Below are 17074 nucleotides of genomic sequence, written 5' to 3' on the forward strand. Positions count from 1 at the left end.
ATTTAGATATGCTTACATTTAAAATGGAGTGAAGCGATGGAGTGAAGCCGTGAAAGTCAAAGCACGATATAGCGAGGGATCACTGTAGTTTATGCCTACATTTTGTCATTTATTACTAAAATATGAAAAACGTTTCAGTTTTACAAATGTGTTTACACAGATTACTGTAGAAACGGAACACACATGAAATGCATGTGTTCCAAATAACAACAATCTATTATTTCCACTCTAAAACTCCACTTCACTCCCAGATAATCAATCAAGGCATGAGCTGGGAGAAGTTTGTGCAAGTTCTAAGTTGGTGGGGGGATGGAATAGCCGGCTGCTTGCAGCTTGTCTTTATCGGCACATTTAGAGGACAAAGGACACTGGTGGAGAGGTGTGAACAGATTTAAGGTGGGCCGGATCTACGAGTTTTTTCGTAGGCTCTGGTAATTCCAGTGTTAAAATGTGTTCATCAAGAAGACGAGGACACAGTTGAAAACTTATTAAGGGTAAGTTTCGCACAAACACTAGGAAGTTTTCTTTTCACAGAGAACCATAGTCACATGAAGTAAGTTTCCAAATAGTGTGATAGACAGTAGGATTTTAGGGACGTTCAAAACAAGACTTGATGTCATTTTGTATAGTTTATAAGACAGGTGAGCTTTGTTGTGCTGAATGGCCTGTTCTTGACTAAATTGTTCTAATCTGAAATGGGATGAAGAAATAACTACATTTATCAAAAAATCTCAGATACGTTTTTTCACTGCCATCCTTAATTGCTTAATCTCTCCCAATGAGTGCTGGTACAGTTTTATAAAGATGGTATTGAAAGCATCCTCACTCTTTCCATAACAGTCTGGTATGGCAATGCAACTGCTCACTGGAAACTGCAGTGTGCTTTTCATACAGCAGAAAAGCTTGTAGGCCTGAATCTGGACTTTGTAACACATTAGGAAATGTGCTGGAATATACTGGACTACACTTGCCCAGGCAACTACATGTCTCAGTTATTACTATCATGGAAACATTTATCACTAAAAGCAAGAATTACAAGACATATAAGCAGTTCTTTTCCTAATGGAGACTGTGTGGTTAAACACAATTTGTGATTCATCTCTGCCTTTTCCTGGTTTGTAAACACCTCCATCCAATGTAGACTGTTTATTTTCTGTTTATTTAATTAGAGTACATTTCATATACTACTGGGCAGGAGTGTAATTCTGCATTACTAAATTTTTTGCTGTATTTGTGTTTTGTGCAATATAATTTTCATTACTGTTGTATATAATGTTGTTATGTATTGTATATTATGTTGTTTAATTGTAAAATGTTATATGTATGGTGTAATACCAAGAGAAATCCCTAGCAACTATCCTGCCTGGCAATAAAGTTCAAGTTCAGTCTGGCCTGCATTGTATGCAAATATATGGTAAGATCTGCCACATTAACACCTTGTGAGAAGTGGTTTTCAATCTCTGGCCGTATAATACACAAAAACCAAAAACCACTGTAAAATAAATCTTAGTAGGTTTTTTTTGTCTTAGCAACTTGTTGAAGGTAAAGGAATAGGAGAATGTGTTGTATTTTGTAAATCTAAAAGAAAAAAAAGTTAATTTATTGAAAGGTCTGTCAATTCATGTTTTGCTGAAAATGTTATGCTTCAACTAAAAATCAGACAAGATGAAAAATATGTTTTTAATTATTGAAAACCAGTAAATGAAGCTTACTTTTTCCACTATTCTGACTATAACACACAATGTATTGCGTTTTAAATGAAAAAAAAAAAACTTTTATCAGGGTCAAATTTGGGACAATCTGAAATTGTGATTAATTGCAATTAATTCCACAAAATAATGTGATATTATATGAGCACATTAGAATCATAGAAGAACAGTAGAACAAAAATGTTTTTAATTTATATTTTTGAATTTTAGGGATTTGTTACTTCTTCTATGGAAATTCATTGTGAAAAAAAATAAAAATTATTGTGATTGTGTTATGAATTTCCTGAGACTTTTTTTATTGACATTATTATTGTGGACTTAGGTTGCTATGCATTTACTAAGGATACAGCCAAACTGCGACACCCAGTCACATTAATTATGTCATTCCATGACGGTATAAATAGCCTCCATGTAAGGTCATACAAGTGTCTAACTTTGTGACTACTTTTTTAAAACATTTCACTGTGCATTATTCTCATGTTTATTTTGACTCTGACCTTGTCTTTGCTCTGACTACGATTCTTGCCTAATCACTGGTTTAGTCACTTGGCTCTTTTGATTTCTTGGTTTTCAACCTTTGCTTGTTCCTCTTCACTCACTCTTCTCAATCCTTCTGTTTAGTTTCTGTCCATCATTGTTGACAGTACAAAAACAACACTTAAACAATGAGACATGAACATTTCAAACAGTGGTCTTGCAGTTCTTCAGTACCTTCTGCAACCAAAACTGCATGCATGACATCTCTGATGTATAGAGCCTATTAGCCTCTGATTTTGGGATGTTATCCCATTACTACAGAAGATTATGATGTAGCTGATGGCCATTGGCAGAAAAAGGGTCACATCTGTGGATGTCCTGTAATGATCCAGGGCATCCCAAAACTGCACCGTTGGCTTAAGGTCAAGAGAATGTGCAGAAATTGATCAGGTCAGTTGTGGCCACATAACCTTAGTGTGTCCTGGCATTGTTCTGCTATAGTCAAATGTCAAAGAGGTTTGAACAGAGGGTCTCTGGCAGGTTACCTTGTTCTAAGACCAGCTGAATAGAGCCTGTCTGTCACTGGCAGCAGGTTCAGCAGTAGTAAAGATGACAGATCTGTTGTGGTCACTGAAGGGTAAAAAGACTTTGGAGAATCATCTGCGTTACCAGTAATTTGAATCTTCCTGGCAGTTGGGACACTGTAGAGCACATATTGAGGCCCAAACACTCTGTTTGCACAACGTGGACTAGACTATATTAACAAAAAACTACCACCACCTTTTCTTTATAAACCAAAAACGCAGGTACCTCCCTGCTCATAACAGTCATATATTCTGCCTTGTGTTTCTCCTGCAATTGTCTTTCCTCTTTATTAGCTTTCCTTTTCTTGCACATTGCAGTGGGTTAGGAAAGCAATCAGCAGCTGAAATCAGCATAGAGCAAGGGACATAAAGTCAAGCAAGAGTGGCTGTCTAGACCTATGTGACAATTTGTTGCTAAACCAAAGTGTACATCTGTACATCTGGCATTTGACCATATAAAAACTGTGGTGATGGATGCATTTTCTTTCAATATGCAGCAGTCAATTCAGCAGAAATGACAAAAGAATCATACAAGGTGGTGGTAGCAGTCAAGTAAGCTGTGGAAAGGTGGATAACCCTGACCCCTGTGTAGCTTTAAAATTGGGTGCAGTGACAGTAGCAGAGTGTATCAACTCGTGCCACCATCTCCTTCCTGAGTATTAGATAGATAGATAGATAGATAGATAGATAGATAGATAGATAGATAGATAGATAGATAGATAGATAGATAGATAGATAGATAGATAGATAGATAGATAGATAGATAGATAGATAGATAGATAGATAGATAGATAGATAGAGTGGTGTGAAAAACTATTTGCCCCCTTCCTGATTTCTTATTCTTTTTGCCTGTTTGTCACACAAAATGTTTCTGATCATCAAACACATTTAACCATTAGTCAAATATAGACCTCTCGGATGAGTCGTCTCTGCGCTCTTGGGGTAATTTTGGTCGGCCGGCCACTCCTGGGAAGATTCACCACTGTTCCATGTTTTTGCCATTTGTGGATAATGGCTCTCACTGTGGTTCGCTGGAGTCCCAAAGCTTTGGAAATGGCTTTATAACCTTTACCAGACTGATAGATCTCAATTACTTCTGTTCTCATTTGTTCCTGAATTTCTTTGGATCTTGGCATGATGTCTAGCTTTTGAGGTGCTTTTGGTCTACTTCTCTGTGTCAGGCAGCTCCTATTTAAGTGATTTCTTGATTGAAACAGGTGTGGCAGTAATCAGGCCTGGGGGTGGCTACGGAAATTGAACTCAGGTGTGATACACCACAGTTAGGATATTTTTAACAAGGGGCAATTACTTTTCACACAGGGCCATGTATTTTTGTTTTTTTTCTCCCTAAATAATAAAAACCATCATTTAAAAACTGCATTTTGTGTTTACTTGTGTTATATTTGACTAATGGTTAAATGTGGTTGATGATCAGAAACATTTTGTGTGACAAACATGCAAAAGAATAAGAAATCAGGAAGGGGGCAAATAGTTTTTCACACCACTGTATACTGTATATACAGTAGATAGATAGATAGATAGATACTTTATTAATCCCAAGGGGAAATTCACATAATCCAGCAGCAGTATACTGATACAAAAGCAATATTAAATTAAATAGTAATAAAAATTCATGTAAAAGCAGACAATAAATTTAAATAATGTTAGCATTTACTCCCCCAGATGGATTTGAAGAGTCGCATAGTGTGGGGGAGGAACGATCTCCTCAGTCTGTCAGTGGAGCAAGACAGTGACAAAAGTCTGTCACTGAAGTTACTCCTCTGCCTGGAAATGACACTGTTCAGTGGATTATTCATGATTGACAGGAGTTTGCTTAATGCCCGTCGCTCTGCCACAGATGTTAAACTGTCCAACTTTACTCCTATAATAGAGCCTGCCTTCTTAACAAGTTTGTCCAGGCGTGAGGCGTCTTTCATCTTTATGCTGCCTCCCCAGCACACCACCGCGTAGAAGAGGGCACTTGCAACAACCGTCTGGTAGAACATCTGCAGCATCTTATTGCAGATGTTGAAGGACGCCAACCTTCTAAGAAAGTATAGTCGGCTCTGACCTTTCTTACATAGAGCATCAGTATTGGCAGTCCAGTCCAATTTGTCATCTAGCTGCACTCCCAGATATTTATAGGTCTGCACCCTCTGCACACAGTCACCTCTGATGATCACAGGGTCCATGAGGGGCCTGGGCCTCCTAAAATCCACCACCAGCTCCTTGGTCTTGCTGGTGTTAAGGTGTAAGTGGTTTGCTTCGCACCATTTAACAAAGTCTTTGATTAGCTTCCTGTACTCCTCCTCCTGCCCACTCCTGATGCAGCCCACAATAGCAGTGTCATCAGCGAACTTTTGCACGTGACAGGACTCCAAGTCATATTGGAAGTCTGATGTATATAGATTGAACAGGACCGGAGAAAGTACAGTCCCCTGCGGCTCCCCTGTGTTGCTGACCACAATGTCAGACCTGCAGTTCCCAAGACGCACATATTGAGGTCTGTCTGTAAGATAGTCCACGATCCATGCCATCAGGTGTGAGTCTACTCCCATCTCAGTCAGCTTGTCTCTAAGGAGCAGAGGTTGGATGGTGTTGAAGGCGCTAGAGAAGTCCAAAAACATAATTCTTACAGCACCACTGCCTCTGTCCAAGTGGGAGAGGGATCGGTGTAGCATATAGATGATGGCATCCTCCGCTCCCACCTTCTCCTGGTATGCGAACTGCAGAGGGTCGAGGGCGTGGCAGACCTGTGGCCTCAGGTGGTGAAGCAGCAGCCGCTCCATGGTCTTCATCAGATGTGACGCCAGAGCAACAGGCCGGAAGTCATTCAGCTCACTAGGACGTGATATCTTTGGGACTGGGGTGATACAAGATGTTTTCCAAAGCCTTGACACTCTCCCCTATTCCAGGCTCAGGTTGAAGATACGCTGTAGAGGACTCCCCAGTTCCAACGCACAGGCCTTCAGCAGTCGTGGCGATACACCATCTGGACCCGCTGCTTTGCTGGCACGAAGTCTTCTCAGCTCTCTGCTCACATGGGCTGCTGTAATTGTGGGTGGGGTTGTCTCACCTATGCTGGTATCAGCAGAAGGATGTTTGGAGGATGCAGTACTCCGAGGTGAGAGTGGATTAGGTGATCAAACCTATTAAAGAAGTTGTTCATTTGGTTTGCTCTCTCCACATCTGTCTCGATGGTGGCACCCCGCTTCGAGCTGCAGCCAGTGATAATCTTCATCCCATCCCACACTTCCTTCATGCTGTTGTTCTGCAACTTCTGCTCCAGATTTCTCCTGTACTGCGCTGAGCTGGACTCGGAGTTCCTTCTGCACGCACTTGAGCTCATGCTGATCACCGCCTTTAAAAGCCCTTTTCTTCTGGTTCAAAAGGCCTTTGATGTCACTTGTAATCCATGGCTTGTTGTTAGCATAGCAGCGTACTGTTCTTACTGGAACTACAATGTCCATACAGAAGTTGATGTAATCAGTTGTGCATTCAACAGCGTCTTCAATGTTCTCACTATGTGACCCCAGCAGGATATCCCAGTCCGTTGTTCCAAAGCAGTCTCTCAAAGCCTGCTCTGCCTCAGGGGACCACTTCCTGAATGAGCGTGTGGTTGTAGGTAGCGCCTTCAGTCTTGGTTTGTATTGAGGCTGAAGCAGAACCAGGTTATGATCTGCTTTCCCAAGCGCAGGCAGCGGGGTGGCGCTGTATGCATCTTTAACATTTGCATACAGTAGGTCGATACAGTAATCCCTCCTCGATCGCGGGGGTTGCGTTCCAGACCCCCCCGCGATAGGTGAAAATCCGCGAAGTAGAAACCATATGTTTCTATGGTTATTTTTATATATTTTAAGCCCTTATAAACTCTCCCACACTGTTTATAAATATTCCCCGCAGAGTTATACAGCATAATCCCTTTGTATTCTCGTAGATATTAGGTAAGATTCATTGAAATTATGTATATCAACACACTGTTTATATACAGTAAAACCTAAATATTATTTTAAAGATATCGAGTGTCTCCAATATCACATGTGTTACAGCCATTACGATAAACGGGCCACCAGCAATAAATACGTACAATGCAACAAAAAAAGTATACAGTAAATGTGTGTACAGTGACACTAAACTACGTACATGTACTAAGTACAGTGTACTGTAAGTAGAAAATTAATTATGGTTACTCACCAACAATGACACGATGACTTGTCCGATAACAATGAGTTTAATTTTACTGCACAACAAAGGAGAGCGTTACAGCCCTTAAAGGAGCCACTTCAGGCGCTTGTGTAGCACTGCCGTTGTTCTTCTTCTGGCAGTCTTCAATCCAAATCCCTAAAGCAGATTCCATCCAGACTACTGCCTTATTACATCCACTAACAACTTGTTTTGCACCCTGGTTAAAAGGGCACTGCGGCCGTAGATCTTATATTCCTTTCCTACTTTTTAAGTAAAAAGAATCGTAGCCTTCAACAAATCCAAAACGTTTACCTTTTCGGCAATCATTAACATCTTCCGTTTGCGCTTGGGCACGGCCCCTGAAGCAGTAGCAGATCGTTTTGGAGCCATAATGAAGGGCTTGACTATGCACAAAGATAAACACAAAAGAGCACAACTCTTTACACAGCGAAACACGTTGATGCTGAATGAGCGAGACGAGACTTCCTGGTTAAAACTGCATTCAGCAAGCAGGAACTTAACTGCGTGCTCTGATTGGTTAGCTTCTCAGTCATCCGCCAATAGCGTCCCTTGTATGAAATCAACTGGGCAAACCAACTGAGGAAGCATGTACAGGAAGTAAAAAGACACATTGTCCGCAGAATGCGAGAAGCAGCGGAAAATCCGCGTTATATATTTAGTTATGCTTTCATATAAAATTCGCGATAGAGCGAAACCACGAAAGTCAAAGCGCGATATAGCGAGGGATTACTGTAGTCCTATTTCCCCGGGTGTTACAATCCACATACTGGGAGAAGGCAGGTAATGTTTTGTCCAGCGTCACATGGTTAAAGTCAGAGATTAGCACAAGTGCCTCAGGGTGCTGCGTTTGTAATTTAGCAACTGTGGAATGGATGATGTCACTCGATATGTCCGCATTCGCTTGAGGGGGGATGTAAACAATAACAACAATCACGTGTCCAAACTCTCTGGGCAAGTAATAGGGACGCAGACTTACGGCCAACAGTTCGATGACCCTGCAGCAAGTGGAGATTTTAACGTTTACATATCCTGAGTTGCACCATCTTGTATTGACATAGAGAGCGAGTCCCCCTCCTTTCTTCTTCCCACAGGTACTTGCATCTCTGACCGCTCCAACTGTGCTAAACCCGGGTAGCTCCACGTTAGCATCTGGGATGGTAGTTGTTAGCCACGTTTCACTAAAACACAGCAAGCTACATTCTCTGTAGGTTCTGACATTTTTCACCAGCACAGCCAGTTCGTCAATCTTATTTGGTAGTGAGTTCACATTTCCCAGGATCACAGAAGGCACAGACGGTTTATAACGCCATTTTCTCTCAAATTGCCTAGCTTTTATCTTATCTTTTATCTTTGCGCCGGCTCGGCTGCCCCGATATCGTCTTCTTACCTCGTCAGGTAAATAAGGAACCACACCAGCATGAGCATTTCTTCTCCGTGCTTTAAGTTGACTACTTGAATAGGCGAGTCTCGGAGTGTAAAAATCCATGTCAAGTAGTAAAAATAGTAAAAAGTGTCCAGGGAGCGATTCCACATAAAAGAAAGTGGTAGAAGTGATCAGTGAATTGAGAAAAAAAAAAAATAGTTAAAAAGGTAAAAAGATAAAGTCATACATGGAGCTGCTGGAAAGGCTGCCACTTGGATGCGGCGCCGGAAATAATATTACATCTCTAGCATCAAGATGAAACACTTAACGTTCTTTATGGCACTGTGTCATGCCACCCTACTTTCACTTTTTCTTGCTTGTCAATACAAGCACCCCAGTTTTCACTGTAGCTACAGGTTTGAAGCTGTGGTGTCCTGTGCTGTGCAGATGCAAGTAGACGCAGGAAATGTACTTCACTACCAGGTATAAATGTACTCCATCCAAATTACATGAGGATAATATCTATATATAATATGCATGCTTAAGTAGGTCCTTGATAAAACTAATGGTCACCATGGGTTGTGTACAGCATGTTTTGACTAGCAGGCCACCCTAAATGGTCCATTGCTTGATGTGTCCTACATCAAGCAATGGACCATTTAAGAAACAGGAATGTGAGGTGAGGAATTTGTGGTTCTTTAATTACGCCTGTACTGATATTAATTGTTAGTTGAAGAACTCCTGGAGCTGTTCTTATATACAGCACAATATAAGTTGCTGAAATGAGCTAATAAATCTCCAATTAGTTACAATATAATAGTTAACTCTTCCTTAATGTACCCTAGTTCTTTTAGTGATTTCGGATTCATGCAATTCTGTACAATATCTTGATTTTATACTTACAGTACAGAAACAACATAAACTAAAAATATAATGCTAAGATTACATTTTAATAAAATCTAGTTTTTATAATAATATTCTGTTTAGAGGTGGAGGCCTTGCCTTCTTATGAAACTTTTGTAGCATATTTTTCATTTTATGTAAAATGAATGTATGGAAACAAAATTAAATGTAATCATTAAAGTATTTAATTTTGAGAAAAATGTTCATAAAGTTAAAATTTCACAAATGTCAACTTCTAAAAACCCAAGAAAAATACTAATCTTTTCTCTTTTAAAATGCATGATTTAAAAATTTAAAAATATTCAACTCAAAATGAATTAAGTTTGTACAACCTATCATTGAAGTTATGTTGACCTATAATGTTTATATTTTACTTATCATCATATTTTGTGTACTTTCAATGGCCATAAGCTACAGAAAAAGACTAGCATATGCTAATGTAACTAGTGTTACATTATTTAAATAAACATGTTTGCTACATTTGCTTTTTGTGCATGCTATTCATATGAACACATTTTACCACTATAATCAGAAGCAGTAATCTGCTTTAGTTCAGCACAGTAGTGGAAGCTGTTGAGGGAGTGTTTGAGTACAACTGCATTTGCCTACCCTATGTTACTGAATTGCATCAACAGGGACCCCCACCTTTCCGCAAAGAAGAAGTGAATGAATGAACAGTCAAAATGCTTGTAGGGCATCCATACAAATTTATTTCTTGGAGTGTTACTCTACTGGTAATAATAATTAATAATAAAGACTCTGAAAAATATTTAGTCAAAAGATATCAATTTAAAAAAAAAAAATATATATATATATATATATATATATATTGTGAAAGCCGGCCCGGACACAGACAGACGGACATCTTTATTTCACCCAACACACTATTTATTTACAAATATTTACAATAATCACGTGCACCACAAACCAGAGTGTCTTCAGCACCGATTCCCCCAAGTCCAGGCTACACAGTCCTATTGCCTTTCTCCTGGCCGCCTCCAGTCCTTCCTCTCACTCCGTCCTCTTCAACCCGACTTCCACTCTAGACTGAAGGGAGGTGGCCCCTTATATAGTGCTCCCGGATGAGCACCAGGTGATCCCGGCATTCCCTCCTTGGCCACGCCCCAGCATGGCGGAAGTGTCGGCTGTCCTCCTGGCAGCTCTCCGGGCGCCACATAAATTCTTCCCCCCAGCACTTCCTGGTGTGGCGGAAGTGCTGGGCTCCAGGGTTCCTCAGGCACCAGGGCACCGCCTGGCGGTGGCCACGGACCCCTACAGGGTTAGACTTCCAAGCCCTCTACCCGTGGCTCCCAATACAACCAGGGCGATCGCCCCCTTGCGGTCTGGAGGAGGCACAAGCCCTCCTCTGGTCCTCCTGGGCGTCCCGGCCGGGCTCCAACCTCGACTGGGGACCACACGGGATATACCGGCATCGGGGCGCCGCCTGGCGGTGGCCATGGGTCCCTACAGGGCTGGGCTTCCAAGCCCTTTACCCGAGGCCCCCAACATAACCAGGACGGATGCCCCCTCGCGGCCTGGAGGAGGCACAAGCCCTCCTCTCGTCCTCCTGGGCGTCCCGGCCTGGGGGACCACAATATATATAACCATGTATGTGCAGAAATGTTGCCTTCTCCTAAAAATATTGCAATGCAAATATAAACAAAACTGGCTGTAAAAGAATTTTGTCGCTATGCTAAGCCCATCACAGTTTCTTAATTGGACAGAACTGTAAATAATGTAAAAATTATCAATAAAAAGCATTTATATTTGAAGAGTGCGTGATTATTTTTTCCAGATATGGTGCTTCTTATTTTCTGTTATAATGTTTAGCTAAATTATAAAATGTTTGTGTAGATCCTGACTTAGTTTAAGTTGGGGTGTGTACCCTAAAACAGTTTAAAAACCACAGGCAAAACTGTAGAAAATACATACCCTCAAGAGCACTACTTAACAGAGAAAGCAAGTTTGGATTTTTGACATCAGGAGAAAGTGGTGTGGTGGGCGATCTGGTCAGAATAATAATTTCAAGTAGTGTGAATTGATACAGGATAGGCACATTGCCAAACAGGGCTCTGGTAATGCATAATTTTATCTCATTACCATTTGTATGCCAATACAGTAATTACAGCTATGCATGGAGGCCGCAAAGCTTACAAGTATCTAGAAGCTCTGGAATGACTATCCACAGGCGTATCATTAGAGAAGATGAGAAAGTGTATCTGGCATAGACACAGCCTTCACCCAGAACAATAGAGGGCACGAGATCTAGTGGTTACAAGATCCGTTATTGAGAGAGACTGGGCACAAGAAGCTACAGATGGCAGCACCATTCAGCTTCTAGAGGGCACATGGTACTATGCAAGCTTTTGTTAGATTCGGGGAAGCAAGGACTGCATGGGCCATAAAGTGGTGTTCTACTCTGCTGTCCCTGGAGCAAAGAGAAGTCTTCCTCATCTTATAGCCCTAAAATTAATACAAGTAGGTTTTGAAGCTGCTTCCCATACAGAAGACAGATGAGCTAGGAAAACATTGGTTGGCAAAAGTTCAACTGGCAGAAAGACAGAAGGCCAGAGACTATGAAAAAACATTGGAGGAGAATGACAGGGAATGTTGGAATACTTGTGCATTTTTGGATGTGGACCTGTCATTCTATGTATGTTCTATGTAAATGCAGTGATTCACATAGGTTAAATAATATAGACACTAAAGTTTGTAAAATTGTTCGTTTTGTACTTTGTGTTTTTCTTTGTATGATTATTTCTCTCTTACACCATTTTTAAAATAATCTGTATTTTGCACACTGTTTCATCCTTTCCACTTTTCTGGGTTTGGGTCAGCTTGATTACACCTTTTAATATTTAAATAGGGTAACACAAAGTAGTAAAGGGCACTGGTATTTGTGTCACTATAATACTGCAACTAATTGCTAATGATGCCATTTAGTTACCTTTTACAGTACCTTAGTGAATGAGATTTTGTTTACACATTCACCATTTTATTCCTTGATCTATATATTTTTCTGTATTTATCCAGGTTAATTTGAGTATGCAAATATATATTTCCTGTACAGTGTATTTGCATTATGTGTGGACATATTTGTGAATCATCACTTGCTTATTAGAGTATATTTCATCCCCATTTTATGTATCTAATTCTACAAACACTGGACACTCAGAAAGTGTTCAACCTATAAATTAGGTCAGTAATTTGCATTCTGTGTTGATATACATTGTTTTAAGACTCCAGAATTCCTTTGTTTCGTACTTTTATACCTGCAATGAATGCAATCTCACACTGTGTACTAGTGTCTGCTTCTTGTACAAATATAAGGGTATGTGTTATGCAAGGCTTGTATGAGATTGAATGTATATAAAAACTTTATTCATTAAGTCTGTTAATTTCCTAATCCATTTTAACATTTAATAGTGTTTTCTGTCTTTGTACCTAACTTATGTCCAGGAGGACCAAAAATGTACTTTCTTTGCTGTATTCTAGCAGTGAGAACATTGGGAAGATTTCTGCAAGCAGTACAATGGGCCCTGGAAGTGGAGAGACTATAGAAAAGTCAACATTACCCTCTTCGGACAACACGTAAGAGCTGTGAGAGATCAGACAAAAGTGTTTATCCCATTGAAATACAAAATCAATGTGTCATTTTACCATTTCTGCCACTTGCAGATCTTCTGAAATTCATAGTGGTCAACAGATTGTACCGTTTTTATTATAACTCCCTCCAAACATTAGAGAACCAGTGGTGATTTCCCAGAAATCTTTAGCACTGTTTTACTCATTGTAAGGCTCACTAGGCTTCCAGTGGTAAATTCCTATTCAAATAACTAAGCATACAATTTTATCTCACATTGGTTACAGTAGTGCAGGAATGGCTTGAAAAAAAACAACCCAAAGCCAATTTAATTATTAAAATCAATACTTTTCTTGTCAACTCAATGGCATAATACCATTGCTTTAGCATTCCCTTTAAACAAGCAAAAATGTATATTTTGAAAGATTATTTATACTTTTTGCACTGCTTTTTACTTGTGCCCATGATGAGGTACAAGCTATTTACAACAAAATAAGATAGTTGACTCTTACCAGAATACTTGAATGCTTTCTGAACATCCTCTGAGAAAACTATACATATTTTTTCACTGCAAGGAGAAATGGATACCATATTTGGAAAATCCAGGTAAGATTATTAGACTGACCTTAACATTCCTCCTGAACACAGTGAGCTCCAATTAAGATGCTAAGTGTGAATCAAGCATTACACACAAAAATCATATTAATTTAATATGAAAAGCATATTAATTTTCAAAAACGGAAGCCAGTGATGAAAGATAACACAGAAATGGTTAAACATTTCAGTAATTTAGCATTTTTCAATGTGTTGGAGGATTTTAGGGTGCGTTTTATTTGAGATTGAAGAATGAGCCTGAGACTTTCAGATAAAGTCATCTCTGTCATAGAACCATGTTCTCCCTGAAACTAATGATTGCTTCATTCTGCACTACTGAGTGTACTGCATGGGAAAGCACCCCTTCATGCTTTGTGAGGCCAGCATGACATCACATAGCTGTAACAGCCATGCACAGAAATTTCCTATATGTTTTCTGTAAGATTGTTGCAGTGCCAGATTTCTATGGTATGTATTTAAAGAAACAAAAAAAAAACTTTTAATTTGAAGAATACATTAGCTGACCATAATGAGCACAGATACCAGATATATAACACTGAACCTCTGGCAGCGCAGCACTGCATGGCTAATTTGCATGCATAATTGCTAAAAGTTGTTTATGTTCATTTGAGAAGGAAGAATATGTCAGGTCTTACTCTGAAGATGTATAACTAAACTGCTACGTTAGACACTGCTGCCATATTCATTCTCTGTTGTGTTTATTCAGTCCTCAAGTGTGTTTAAACAGATTTATGTCTTCAGGATTTTGCTATATTTTGTGTTATACCTTGTCGCCCCAGTGGTATTTCTCTAATAAAAAGGAATTTGTTCTTTTTCTTATTTAGAATTTATTTCCTTCACTACATTTTACTAATTATAATCCTTTCATTTGGATTTCAGGGGAACACTACAACTGGAATCTTTCACTAATCCTGTTGTCTTACCTTACCTTACCTGAACCAGATGGAAATTAACAAATTATTAAAAACTAATTAAGCAATTTAGAGAGAAGCCACAAAATATTTGTGAAATCTGTCTAGTTTTTGTTATCAGTGCATTTGCAATGGTCATTGATGAAGACGTTAATAATACTCTGCTTTTTTTCTCCTTTCCAGGCAAGTGGACTGGAACACTTTCTTAAGTGAAAGCGCCATCTTCATTGTGGCATCCCGTCCAAATAATGCTGCAATTCACCTGCACCCTCTACTATAAATCTCAAGACAGAAATATTGCCAAATGCTGGAAGAAGAGCAAGCATTGAACATTAGGCTAACCTGCTCCTGCTATGGTTATAAACTAGCACAATAGTTTATGATTTATGACATTTGATTAAGTACTTTTAGTAGAATAGCCTATACATCCTTTAGAAATAGAAGTAATACTGTCTCACACACAAATCAGATTGGCACACTACTCACTGAGCCTGCCAATGCCATTTTATATTGTTTCTCCAAACACATAACTTTAAAATAAACAGACCAAAAACTGCCTAGCATAGAATATTCCATATAAATTCTAATGACAATCATATTTTGGAAGTAAAGATTACTTATCACTGGATTGTAAGAGTGACTGCAAAAATACACCTTACAGAAAGAGACCAATTTCTATCCTTGTAATGAAAGACTTCAGTTAAATTAAGAACACACCTTGGGAGGCATATTATTCTCATGTCATAAAAATCAAGTTACACCATTCAGGTTTTTGACTGTTGTATGCATCTAGAATCTGCTATGGTGTTAAACTAACTTCCACCTCTTAACTAATGATAGATATCAGGGCAATCCCTCTACTCTCTCAAAACTTCAGCAAAGGTAACATGATGTACCAAAGCAAGGTCAAAAACCCACATATACTGTATAAGGTGCTTGTATTTTAAATACAATATATTTTATGGTATGTTAAATAAGTGTGTTTTGTGAGGTAACCCAAGTTTGTGATAGCCACTTTCCAGGAAGTTGTGCATGTTGGCTGATAGAAAATTAGGGGGGGATCAATAAATGACCTGCATTTTAAGAATATTTGGTGACAATTAGAATTATTACTCTTTCTGCTGTAAGCAGAATGTCTTCTGTGGTCTACAGCATATGATGTTCAGCCATTAATATATAAGAACATTTGTCCGTATTCCATACTCAAATAAGAAACAGTGATGAATTAAAGATATATTGTTGTGGAGAATCTGTGCAGAGAAAACTTAGTGTGAAAGTCTTTTGCAGCTAATAATTACAAATGTATCTTCAGAAAAACAGCATTCAGTCAGGCTGTCTACAAAAATGCATGCAGATTACATATATTATTTCTTTATAGATCAATTTACTAACACTGCAATCTTTATACCTCGTGCAAATAAACAATAAAGTAAAGCTTGCTTTCAAATCACCTATGGTGTCTGCCTTTTCATTGGAAAAAACTTAATTCTGCAGCTACTTTTAAGCATCTGAAACATTCATGGTTTTTAGATTTCTTCTGTGAAATCATTTTTGGCTATAGATTCAGGAGCTCCAGTGAAGCTGGGCTTCAGGAGGCTTTAACGCGCTGTGCTGCACGGAAATGTATGACAAGAAAATCGCGTCAAACAATCTATAATAAATACCTGATTCTGAACGAGCTAGTCATGAAGTTGAATGCGTTCTAGCGAACTTTTATTAAAACCAATATAAATACGACAGTGCATATATGAGCATTTATTTTCTGACATAGTAGAGGAAGCGGATCTTCCCTTGTAGTCTTAGAGCAGTCGCCACTATATATCAATAGCATCTCCCGGTCTGCATATTTCCACCTACGTAACATTAATTGTATTTGCATTCAGTTGCTCTGCTTCCCAGCTTTGGAACTCATTACCACCTGAGCTTAGAACTATTGAATCATTTTCACTTTTCAAATCTAAACTTAAAACTCATTTGTTTAAGACTGCTTTTTCTCTTTGATTACAATTGCTCTGTCTGATTTTAACTTTTCTATTTTACTTTTGTTTATAATGTGTTTTGTCTATTGTTTGGTGTCCTTGAGTGTTTAGAAAGGCACCTACAAATAAATAAAATGTATTATTATTATTATATAACTTAATTCGAGAAAATAATTTAAAAAAATACAGTACTGTGAAAGGATGGCACACAAGATCTGTTCTGGAATCATCCCCATTTAATATTGCCATCAAAATGCAATGACTAATCTGCGGAAGGCAGCTGACATATCTATACTAATAAAAGGCAAAGCCCTCACTCACTCACTCACTCACTCACTCACTCACTCACTCACTCACTAATTCTCCAACTTCCCGTGTGGGTGGAAGGCTGAAATTTGGCAGGTTCATTCCTTACAGCTTCCTTACAAAAGTTGGGCAGGTTTCATTTCGAAATTCTACGCGTAATGGTCATAACTGGAAGCTGTTTTTCTCCATTTACTGTAATGGAGATGAGCTTGAACGCCGTGGGGGCGGAGTTTCGTGTGACATCATCACGCCTCACACGTAATCACGCAGTACATAGAAAATCAGGAAGACCTCCAAAAAGCGCTGAAGAAAACATGTATTATATAATTGAGAAGGCAGCGAAACAATAAGAAGCGAGCGAGTGACATATACAACCATATTGATGAGTTCTGCTACTTCGGAAACAAAGCACGATGTAAACCTACACTTTAAATTAAG

The 17074-nt window shown here is 39.1% G+C and overlaps 1 protein-coding gene across 3 annotated transcripts in view; it reads left to right on the forward strand.

Annotated features, from left to right (window-relative positions):
• Positions 1-15770, forward strand: part of phf24 (PHD finger protein 24) — a 333884-nt gene extending 318114 nt beyond the window's left edge. For 2 of the 3 annotated variants that reach the window (XM_039759158.1, XM_039759159.1), the window contains 2 exons: positions 12738-12833; positions 14535-15770. In XM_039759158.1, the coding sequence (XP_039615092.1) occupies positions 12738-12833; positions 14535-14631 (193 nt within the window). In that variant the 3' untranslated portion in view covers positions 14632-15770. Of the gene's footprint in view, positions 1-12701; positions 12834-14534 lie in introns of all 3 variants that reach the window. The other variant, XM_039759156.1, reaches the window with a different exon arrangement.
• Positions 15771-17074: the final 1304 nt, after the last annotated feature.

Source organism: Polypterus senegalus, chromosome 7 (genome assembly GCF_016835505.1).
Source record: "Polypterus senegalus isolate Bchr_013 chromosome 7, ASM1683550v1, whole genome shotgun sequence".
NCBI lineage: Eukaryota > Metazoa > Chordata > Cladistia > Polypteriformes > Polypteridae > Polypterus > Polypterus senegalus.